The sequence below is a fragment of the Felis catus genome, chromosome C1 (assembly GCF_018350175.1).
Source record: "Felis catus isolate Fca126 chromosome C1, F.catus_Fca126_mat1.0, whole genome shotgun sequence".
NCBI classification, from domain to species: Eukaryota; Metazoa; Chordata; class Mammalia; order Carnivora; family Felidae; genus Felis; species Felis catus.
The window spans coordinates 194,920,791-194,932,234 of NC_058375.1; the positions used below are offsets into that span (position 1 = coordinate 194,920,791).

The 11,444-nt window shown below is 41.2% G+C and overlaps 1 protein-coding gene across 13 annotated transcripts in view; it reads left to right on the forward strand.

The window, feature by feature from the left end:
• The window catches only part of RPE (ribulose-5-phosphate-3-epimerase), a 36,858-nt gene that overhangs the window by 3,254 nt on the left and 22,160 nt on the right, over positions 1-11,444 (forward strand). For 10 of the 13 annotated variants that reach the window (XM_019838606.2, XM_006935518.4, XM_003991092.5 and 7 more), the window contains 4 exons: positions 4,696-4,775; positions 9,181-9,320; positions 9,929-10,063; positions 10,760-10,846. In XM_019838606.2, coding sequence (XP_019694165.1) covers positions 4,696-4,775; positions 9,181-9,320; positions 9,929-10,063; positions 10,760-10,846 — 442 coding nt within the window. The remainder of the gene's footprint in view (positions 1-4,695; positions 4,776-9,180; positions 9,321-9,928; positions 10,064-10,759; positions 10,847-11,444) is intronic. The other 3 variants (XM_006935519.4, XM_045034442.1, XM_045034444.1) reach the window with 1 other exon arrangement.

Genomic DNA, 11,444 nt, shown 5'->3' on the forward strand with positions numbered 1-11,444 from the left:
TTTTTTTTTACTGGCTCCTTTCCCCCTTTGCCAAGTAACATCTTGGTTTGACAAAATTAAATTCTCCAAACACCATTTTAAAACCTTTCTCTTTTAATCTTCACAACGTTTTGAGCTCAGAGGTATTTTGATCCCCTTTTGTAAAGGAGGAAACATTTAGGGAGTTTCAACCTCTTCCTGATGTCCCACCAGAAGAGGCAAAGCTAGCTGAGCTGCATTGTTTCCTAGGCCAGGTGTGTGAAAGTGGGGGCGTGGACTCCCCTTTCTAACGTGGCCAGCCTCAACTTACCTTCTCTTCAGGTACTGCCTCTATGCTCTTCTTTTTCCTGGTCCCTTTAAAAATCTCTAGTATTCTAGTTTGGATGCACCTGTTGTTTCCCCTTTTCCCCTAAGGTCCCCGATTTCTCTCCTGATTAAAACTGAATGTCTTCATCTTGAAGGTCAGGAACAAGTTTTGGGAATACTGTGGGGGATAGTGCACTAGTATGGTTGGATATTTGAAAAAAAAGGACAAATGAATTCTCTGGAAAAGAACATTGGAAAGCATATAAACCTGCCATGACAGGACAGTGATCAGAAATGTGCTGTTAGTCCTAAGTGTAGGAACAGAGCAAATACGCAATTTTTTTTTTAAGTCTGTTTCTAACGTTTGTTTATTTTTGAGACAGAAACAGAGCATGAACGGGGGAGGGGCAGAGAGCGAGAGGGAGACACAGAATCTGAAACAGGCTCCAGGCTCTGAGCTGTCAGCACAGGGCCTGACGTGGGACTCAAACTCACGGACTGCGAGATCATGACCTGAGCCGAAGTCAGCCACTTAACCGACTGAGCCACCCAGGCGCCCCGCAAATATGCAATTTCTAAATTAGTTACCAGGATTTAAAATTGGGGAGATTTCACATGAGTACTGGATTGCTGACTTTTGAAAAACATCCAAAGATTTGCTAGCACTTGGTCCACAGCCTCATGAGGCCACAATGGGCTGGAGCTGAATGGCAGCCACCATCATTAACCAGGCTAGATGTTCTTCAATTGTCTTCTGTCTCCATCTGCCCTATATTGCTCCTCTGTGTTTTTTGCCAGCCCTTGGAAACATGAGATTGTGTTTTCTGATTCACAGGGAATGTTTTCTCGTTACAGACTTGCTCCATTTATTTTTTCTTTTTAATTTTAATGCTTTTATTTATTTTTGAGAGCCAGAAAGAGACAGAGCGCCATCAGGGGAGGGACACACAGAGAGGGAGACACAGAATCTAACACAGGCTGCAGGCTCTGAGCTGTCAGCACGTAGCCTGATGTGGGGCTTGAACCCATGAACCGCGAGATCATGACCTGAGCAGAAGTCGGATGCCCAACTGACTGAGCCACCCAGGTACCCCAACAGTCTTGCTCCATTTTAGATCAACTTTAATCCTCCGTTTACCATCTTTATCTTGGAAGATCTGGTAAAGGTTTTATCTCTCTGAAATTGATTGTATGACAATTGGAAACAGAGCTTCAGGTTGATGAGAGAAGATGATGAGAGATAAAATAATTATATACCTGTGCTGTAAACAATTATAGCTTAATCTCACTAAGTCTCTGGGGAAAAGGGATACTTTTTTATTGTATTTTATTTTTTGCAGACTGCAGAAAGTACCTTTAATAGGACAAAGAAAAAGAATAATACAATGGTGAAGCCGACTGCTTTGATGAAATTTCTCTTAGAGTGAAATAATGTATTTTCCAAGCTGGTCTGATAAGAACTCCCAAGGCATTGGCGTGCCTGGGTGGCTCAGTCAGTTAAGCATCTGAATGTTGGTTTCGGCTCAGGTCATGATCTCTTGGTTTGTGGTACTGAGCCCCGCGTCTGGCTGTGCCCTGACAGCGTGGAACCTCCTGCTTAGGATTTTTTCTCCTTCTCTCTGTCCTTCCCCCGTGCACATGCACTCTTGCTCTCTCTCTGTCTCTCTGTCTCTCTTTCAAAATAAACATAAAAAAAGACCTCCCAGGGCATTTGTTGAGAATTCAGATTCCCAGGTCGTCTTTAGTGTCATAGGGTTGGCATAGAGCCTGTAAGTCCTTTTGTGACACGTCCCAAGGTTACTGTTGCCTGGCAAATTTAGGACCCCTTCACTTCATGCTTGGGTTTGTTGCCTTTTTCTGTTTCAGCTTAACCATAAACCTTTGGTTTCTTGTCAGGGTATCAGTACCTTTCTGTTCTTCTAGTGTTCGTGGTGAGCCTAGAGCACTGTAGTACAATTAGTCATGCAGCTGGGGGAATCAGTAGTGTTACATGATATGCTTCTGTTTCCCAGTGAAGTAAAAAGTATATTTATTCTGTTCTCCTGTTTTCTCAAGATGTATGTGTTTATTATGTCTGTTTAATTATAAAGGCAACCTAAGGTTGAGCAACAAAAGTACTCTAAGGCCATGCAGCAAATTAAAAGAACAGTGAACAAAATCCCAATTTTCATTCCAGAGCTGTATGATACCCAGTAAGCCTCCCTGTCTGCTTATCTGACCCTCACCTCTGAGTTCCAGGAAACATAACGAGCATCTTATCCATGCCCCTGGCAGTCATTGCTCTGAAGTGAAACGGTGGAATGATTTCTAGATACTAGAAATCCTACCTTCAAGGACCAAAGTGTTTGCAGGTGTCCGTACCTGTCCACCTTACCTGGTCCCTCTCACATGTGTCCTGAATCCTGACTCGTCTCACCTCCCCGGGACTTTGTTTTTTTGTCGTTATCAGTGGAGGGACAGATGAGCATAATAGGTTAAGAGCCTGGACTTTGGAGCCAAGTTGCCGGTGTTTAATGCCTGCTTGTGGCACTTCACAGGCTGTGTGACCTTGAGCCTCTCTTCCTTGTCTGTAATATATGGATTATAGGAGTACCTGCACCATAGAGTTGTGAGGTTTTAATGAGTTAGTATATGGAACGTGTTTAGAATGGTGCCTGGCCTGTGTAAGTTTTAATTTTTTTATTAGCATTCATTGGTCTGCCATCTAAGCTTAAGGTCTTAACCATGGTTTATTCTCTTTTGAGCTCCTCACATCTAATGAGTTCATAAGTCCTGTCACGCGTTATCTGTCGTCTTTTCCATTCTCATTGTTCCTTGCCCAGGCCGTCTTCCCACTTTATTATTTCCACTTTATTTTTTATTTTCTCATTGCTTTGTGTTTTTGTTTTTGGTTTTTTTTTTTTTAAGTAATGTCTGCTATGGGCCTTGAACTCACAACTTCGAGATCAAGAGTGACACACTCTACCAAATGGGCCTGCTTGTTTCTTGCTTTAAAACCTCACTTCATATTTACAGCAGGATAGAATCCAAACACTGAGCCAGGCATTTGATACCCTTGATGTGACATATTCTGCCTCCTGTTCTTTTCACCCTCACCAAGCTGAAGAGCACCACCTCTCCCCCACTTTGAACACAAGTTGCTTATTTTTGCCTTTGCTTCATTTCTTTTCCCATCTTTACAAATTCTTTGTTCTCTAAATCTCGTGATCTTCCCTTCTTTTCAAGTGCCATACTACTTGCCTCATATGGCCCACTTGTGGCTTTACCTTTTCTTGCTATCCTCATACAGGGTACTATCTACTACCTTTAACCAATAAAGCCCCGAGTTCAGTGACTTAATGTTATAAAGTTCAGTTATTCACGTAACAGTTCAGCTTGAATGTCCTTCCATGAAGAATTTCAGGGACGTAGTCTCCTTCCATCCTGTGACTCTGCCAGCCCTTAATGGCTTCTCTATTGGCAAAAGGGTGAAGTGAGGGCAAAAAAGGAATACCGCTTAAGCTCCTGGCCCTGCAGTGACACACATCACTGAAATTCACAGGCCTTTGGGGAGAGCCAGCTGCACGGGCCACCTGGAGGTCAAGGGAGTCAGCTCTCCCCAACAAATACAACAGCAGGGCCAGGGATTCCGTTGGGTGTTAGCCATTTCTCGCCAATGAGATTATAAACTTTTCTAGGGTAAGCAGGAACTCCCGTATCATGGTACTTGCATAGAGGGGGTTTTGTTACATATTGAAATGAGCTAGTGATAGAACAGAAGGACAAGCGAGTAGGTCAGTGGCATGAAGTACTTTGGGGTCAGATGTCAGGAAGACTTACTCTGAATCCTGCCCCCGCAAATTATTAACAGGGTGACTTAAGGAAGTTATTTTTCCTGTGTTCTTCAGATGGGGCTATAACAGCATCTACTTCATAAGGCTGATGAGAAGATGAAGTAAGGTACAACACCTGGCATGCTGGAAACCCTCAGTAATGGGTGGTTAAACTGATTTAGTGCCCACTGAATGAAGTGGATTAGAAGTGGCCACAGGCCACCCATGACAGACTAGGATTTGAGAGACCCATGTCAGAGTTCAGAACTTCCTAACTAGTGTGTGACTTGGGCAAGTCATAAAACTTTTGGAGTTTGGATTTGGTTGTCTTTCCATTTTTACCTGTTGGATTACAAACGATGGAGTTAAATCTTGTGACACTGTCTGATTTTGTTGAAATATCAGGGAAATACTGCTTTGTAAAACTGAAATTACTGAGATATTTTTAGTATTTTTTTAATACTGATGATGTTAAATACTACATGGAAAAATACTGCAATCACAGATGGTCCCATTTACTCCTATCAGAGTGCTTTTGAGAACAATACAGAAATTGAATTGAAAACATTTTCAGAGTAAGATTTTGTTTGTCTTATAGGCATTTTGTTCCCAACATCACCTTTGGGCACCCTGTGGTAGAAAGCCTCCGAAAGCAGCTAGGCCAGGACCCTTTCTTTGGTAAGTGGGTGTTACGCTGTCTGACGCTGGATGTGTTGCTCAAGTAGATGATTGATCTCTCAACCTCCAATTTCATCTGGAACCCCCAACCCCCACCCTGTGCTGGGTCTTCACTGGCTGCTTGTAATAAGCCAAACTCTTTCTTGCTTCAGGGCCTTGGCACTTTAGCTGATCTCTTTGCCTAGAAAACTGTTCACTTGGCTGGCTCTGCTTTATCTTTTGGCCCTGAATTACTGGCATTTCCTCAGGGAGAAGCCTTTCTAAGCACCCCATCCTAAATTAACCTTTATCCAGTTATCAGACCACCTTCCGTATTTTCTTTTTCAAACTTCCTTCAGTCAGATTACTTTTGTCCTTTACAGCAGGGATTTAATCCACTTTGTTTTACTGTGGTTTTTGTAGAGCTAAGCATAAACACAAGATTGGGGTTTAGTGTAATTGTTAATTCTCGTGAACGTGAATTCAGTCCACATGTTGTTACTGCTCTTTTAAACTAAGTTAGCAACGGCTTGAAGCTGACAAATGTCTCGTACGTAAGAAGTTGAACAAATTTTTATAAATAATGTTCTTAAGTACCTTGGAATTTAGTAAAACTTAGGTATTTTTTATTGGCATATTGTAGGCCGATTTTGCGAAGGATTCTAGTTGTGCTGTCCCATGTGGTTGTCCCTACCCACATGTAGCTATTTAAAGTTAGTTCAGGTTAATAAAATGAAAGATGAAGCTTCTCAGTGGCATTAACCAACCATATTGCAAGCTCTCAGTTGCCACATGAGTCTAGTGACTGTTGTACAGTGCCATTCTGGAACATTGCCCTCGTTGTAGGAAGTTCTCTCCGTCAGAGCTTCTTCATAGGATCCATCTACTTTGCACGTAAGAAAGGGTGCGTTACCACGTAATTTATGTGGCATGAGGGAAACCATGTTCCAGCAGCTTGTTCACCATTTTGAAATTTTCAAATAATGGAATGTAATCCTCTGATGATCTGGACTCTTTTATTACATTTTAGAAAATGAATTTTCCAAAATAAATTTGTTCTTATGAATATCAGGTGAATGAAATAAGTAGCCATGTTTGCCCCCACCGTGCTGTGGCCACAGAGTCCTCTGCATCTGGCTTTGTATGAATTTAAAAGAAGTTGTTTTTTTTCTTTTTTTTTTCTTTTACTTGGATTCCTCGCATCACTACTCAGTGCTATTTGTGTCTCCTACATTTGTGCCTCTCGTATCAATCCTGCTACAACCACACACAGTCTGCTCTTTCTTTCTGTTTTTAGTTTATTTGCTAATAAACTTGCTACTAATCAGTCTGTCTAGAAGTGGGTCTACAGTAAAGATGAATGGACTCCAAATGCTTTAATGTTTGGGTTTTGGGACTTTTGCTTTTTATATTAAGACGTGTTTTTTTTGTTTGATTCTTGGACCTTGGTTGTTGGATAATTCATGTGTACATTCTAAGAAGTATTTCACAAGTTGCATGCGTAACTGGTACAGTTCTGAACGGTTCAGTCTCAGTATTGAGTGGAAATAACCAGTAAGCAATCAGGTGATAGGGAAAAAGCTGTTATTTTTGTGCTTTGGTTTTGGGTGTTTTGTGTTGTTTTGTTTTTGTTTTCTTTGCTCTCATCTAAATCTGCGGTCTTCACGTGTGGTCTGAAGACCCCAGGAATCTCTTGCGGGTGGAACATGAGGTGATGACTATTTTCATATTACAGCGTTATCTGTCATTATTTGTGTGGATGGTACAAAAGCAATGGTGAGTTTGTCTGTTGGTTCCTTAGCCTGAATCAAAGCAATGCTATTGAACTATCCAAGTTGTTGTTAAATTATTCTTCACCACCATGTATTCATGGTACATATCGTTGAAGGTCAGTACAAATTATTAACTACAGTAAATCTGATGGTTGGGTGCATTTCTTTTCATGTTTTGTGTGCCAAAGCAGGAAGTACATATGAAGTGCTTCTGCAGTATACTGCGTGATGATGGCTTTCTCAAGGAAAACCCACTTGCGCCACTGAGTTGTGAACTGAACTGGCTGCCTTTTTCACGAACACTTATCTTCACTGGAATGATAAACTGATAGATGAACTATGGTTATCAGACTTCAGTGTTTTACTGACATTTTCTTGAAAGTTAACTAAGCCTGTCATTTCAAGGAAGATGCCTCATTAATTATTGTTTCCACAGATAAAATTAGAGCTTGCAAATGAAAATTTGAATTTTGAAGAAGTTGTATCTGCTTCTGTGAGCTTATTGCTTTCTCCTGTTTACAGCTGTTGTGATAAAATCTGTGGTGTTGCGTACTTTCTGATAGCAAATAATAAAACGTGTCACTCTTTGGAAGTCCTATGTAATGCAGCAAACCAGTACTGCAGAGATCCATTCAAAGTGTACTAGGACAGGCCAGTGGCTTTTAGTGTAACAAAGCTCAAAAAGTTCATTGGTAGAGTTTACAGATTCTACATTGCAGCTAACCTTTATTAAAGTCCTACTTGCTGAGTTCTGGGGTAGAAATAGAAGAATATCCACACTGGTCTGAAAAGGCTATCAATGTACCCCTCCCTTTTCTGTGTACTTTTTTCCCTTCATATAAAACAACACGTTGCAGCAGACTGAATGCAGAGCACATGTGATAATATGGAGGTCTTCTGTTAAGCCAGACATTAATGACTTGCAAAAGTATAAAATAAGGTCAGTCTTAAGTTAACATGTGATAGATTTATTATTATTTTTAAATGAGTTCAGTAGACACTTAAAAATTGCTTAGTTTGAATTTCTAAAACATTTTAGACAGTGTTAAATACAGTTCACATCAACATCGTTTTGGAGGTCCTCAGTAATTTTTAACAGTGTAAGCGGAGGCTGATGTTGGAACGTTCGAGAACTGTGACCTCAGTATGTTACCTACAGGCAGATGACTCATTGAACTGGTCGCTCCCTGAACACTCTCCATTGAGGGTTCCCAGCGGTGACCGCACGCTGGAGGTGGACTGGCATAGCAGTCTGTTAACGAAAGGAATGAGTAGATATTTTAAAGCAGATTGATTTTTCCTTACTTATAACACAAAGAAAATAAGAAACACCAAATAGAGTTTGTCTTTTAAAAACAATGTTTTACCTATTAACATAGGTTCTATTTTTGTCACTTGTTAGTTTAGAAATACAAACTTTAATCTCGGCTTTGTCAAGCAGTATTCCCTTTTCCTGATATTTTTCAAAGCCTTATTGCATTTTATGGTCTTAGTTGAGTCTAGAATTCTAGACATTTTTTCTTTAATGTAGCTCAGCTGTATCAGAGGTATGCTTCCTCTAGCAAAAAACAGACAAACTCAAAACTCTTCTTAGCATATCTGTCTGACCTAGGAGTATTTACTGTTTCCTTCTTGACAGCAATATTTCTTGACTTAACCACTTTTAAGCCGCCCTCTTCTTGTTAAATGGTCTAATGTTTCAAGTCAAGAACCTTAAGAAGGCCACCCCCACTCTCCCTAACGGATCCCTGTGATTTGAGCTTTACAGTTAGGATGTGTGTCAGACCTGCAGTTACCATGTCCTTCCCTCGAGACCCGTCCCCTGTGGTGCAGTTTTCGGGCTCCCCTCCCCCTGCACATTGGCCTGCAGCAGCTCCCGCTGCCATAGCTGCAGAGCAGACCCAGAATCCTGCCGCTGCTTGCCAGTTTCAATCACTACCAACGTCATTTCTTCCTGGGTGACTGCTGTGGCTTTCCAGCTTAGAGCTTGTCACCTCTCCGCTCAGAATCCCACAGTGCTCCCCCCCCAATCTCGTTCAGAATAAAACCCAGTGGTCTGCAGAGCTCCAGGCTGTGGCCCCTCATCCCGTGCCCCTGTGATCCTCCTGCCCAGCCACGCTGGCCAAGCTACCAACCCAGTGTGTATTGTATTAACGTAGTTTCTTTATGGTCTGTCCCCACCCCCCACTAAGAATGTCATCCCCATAACAGCAGAGATTTTTGTCTGTTTTTTATGCTCTGTCCCTGGGGCCTAGAATACTTAATGATGCAGTAAGTGCTCCATAAGATATTGTAGAATCACTTGATTTAGCTTTCTTATAAATGAGAAATGAAATCTGCATAGATAATAGGACTGTTGAGAGTTTTTTTTTAGACTAGCATTTCCTGGACCTAGGTTTCCTGAATTCTAGTCCTTTTCATATATACCATCATACGCCTTTTGTGGAAAACTGGTTTTTTGAGAAATGAGTTTAACTAAAACTGTACCTTCAAGTTAAAAGGAGGCTAGCAATACAGCAGTGTCATTATTTAAGAATTCTTTTAATGCCAAGTAGTTTATATCCAAAACAGCCAAAACTGCAGGCTGGCCTCACCAATATGGGGCAGGTATCTTCCTTTCAGTAGTATTCAGGAGATGTGTCTTTTCTTTCTAGATATGCACATGATGGTGTCCAGGCCGGAACAGTGGGTAAAACCAATGGCTGTAGCAGGAGCCAATCAATATACCTTTCATCTTGAGGCTACTGAGAACCCTGGGGCTTTGATAAAAGACATTCGGGAGAATGGGATGAAGGTGAGGGGCCAACAGTGACCATAACGTTTTAATACTCTTCACTCTTGGTGTGGACGTTTTGTTAGAAGACAGGAAGTGATAGGCAGAGAAGACCAGACTTGAGCAGTTGGTTTTTAGCTGAGAAATCAGAGTTGAAGTATAAGTTGTCTGTTAGACAGGATTTCTATGTTCCCCTAATGTTTTCTGAAAAGTACTGCCTTTTAGGAAGATTTACATTTGGGTAGCCTTGTTGCCTCTTTTAAAAAATAGTTTGAATAACTTATGCATTCCATTTCTGTGTATATTCTACTCTTTAAGAATAGATATTTCTAGGGGCGCCTGGGTGGCTCAGTCGGTCATGCATCTGACTTTGCCTTGGGTCATGTGCTCATGGTTTGGGGGTTCAGGCCCCATGTCGGGCTCTGTGCTGACAGCTCAGAGCCTGGAGCCTGCTTTGGATTCTATGTCTGCCTCTCTCTGCCTCTCCCCTGCTAGCGCTGTCTCTCTCTAAAATAAATATTAAAAATGAATTTTTAAACAATAGATATTTCTACTGGGTCTGACATGCCATATTAATATAATGTGGGAATAATTATTAATGTGATGTAGCAAATTTGTCTGTGTTATAGGTTGGCCTTGCCATCAAACCAGGAACTACAGTTGAGTATTTGGCACCATGGGCGAATCAGATAGATATGGCCTTGGTTATGACAGTGGAACCTGGGTTTGGAGGGCAGAAATTCATGGAAGATATGATGCCAAAGGTAAAGAAATATTTGGTTTTGGGGTGAGGCTTTTATAGTGTGTGCACATTCGGTAAGCCTGTATTGAGCCACTTGTGTATTTAGCCATGTCCTGTTCTGAAGATGGTGGGGGGGGGGGGGATGACTGCAGATCCCTGGAGTACGGTGTGATAAATGCTGTATGAGATTTAGCATGGAAATCAGGAAAAATATCACATCTTAATCTTGAAATTTTCTGTCAAAGGCATTATCCCTGTAGCCTTTCGATCTCTTGGGAGATCTCTTTTCATTGAACATTGAGGGTTTTTTCTTTGTCTTGTTTGCATGAAGTATATTCTCTGCAAAGCCATGACAAGTTCAGTGCCATTCCCCCAGAAGAATAAGCCTTGCTTTTATGAAGCTGGATTTGTTTCAGTATATTAAAAAGGAAGGTATCCCTGATCATAATTTGTATTAGTAGAAAGTTAACTGTGTGGTGGGCACCTGGCCGTCTCAGTTGGAAGAGCATGCAACTCGTGGTCTCTGAGTTGTGAGTTCGAGCCCCATGTTGGATATAAAGACTGCTTAAAATAAAGAAAGAAAAGTAAAGTTACTGTGTGAGACACTTGGAATCCTGTTTTAGTGGCTAGTATTTGGCTATTTGATTTTTTATTTGGTTGTTTTTCCCCTTAGGAAATATCCACCTTAGGAATCACTTATTTCTTTGTGTATATCTAGGTTCATTGGTTGAGGACCCAGTTCCCGTCCTTGGACATAGAGGTCGATGGTGGAGTAGGTCCTGACACTATCCATAAATGTGCAGAGGTGAGATTGCTCTTCAGGTCACAGCTGAACTGGTCACAGACCAGTTTCCTATCAAATGTATTGTCTAGAACATTGTCTTGTGCGCCAAACAGATTTCCTGTGTTTCCTAAATTGTCTTTCTTTCTGGGAAAGGTATTTTTTTTTGTTCAAATGTAGAACATTGAGAATAAAGAGCAATAAGTGAATATTCTCAAATCACATAATCATTAAAAAGTAAGTCCCAGTTATCTCATTAATGCTGAAGGAAATTATTTTTTAAAAAAGAATATGCTGAATGCCAGCCTTTGGGAGATCATTAAGTTCTAGGCCTTGGAGTAAGACATTTTTCCAAAATAGGGAAAGAAAATCTCTACCTGCTTATAAAGTGAAAAGATTGTGATTTTGTATAGCTTAGGTGTATTAGTTACTGGTTTGTCCCTTGTAAAAACTGACTGGAGCCATTTCTGATGTAAATTTTGGTCTGATTTCTGGATAGCTGTGGTCCTCCTCTACGTGAGGGGGGATGAGTCTTCCCAAGTAGCCAGCTGAGCTGAGTTAATGAAGCCCTGAGTTTCCCAGGAGGGTGCCAGCCCTTCCTGTAACACTGCAGGTCATTGAA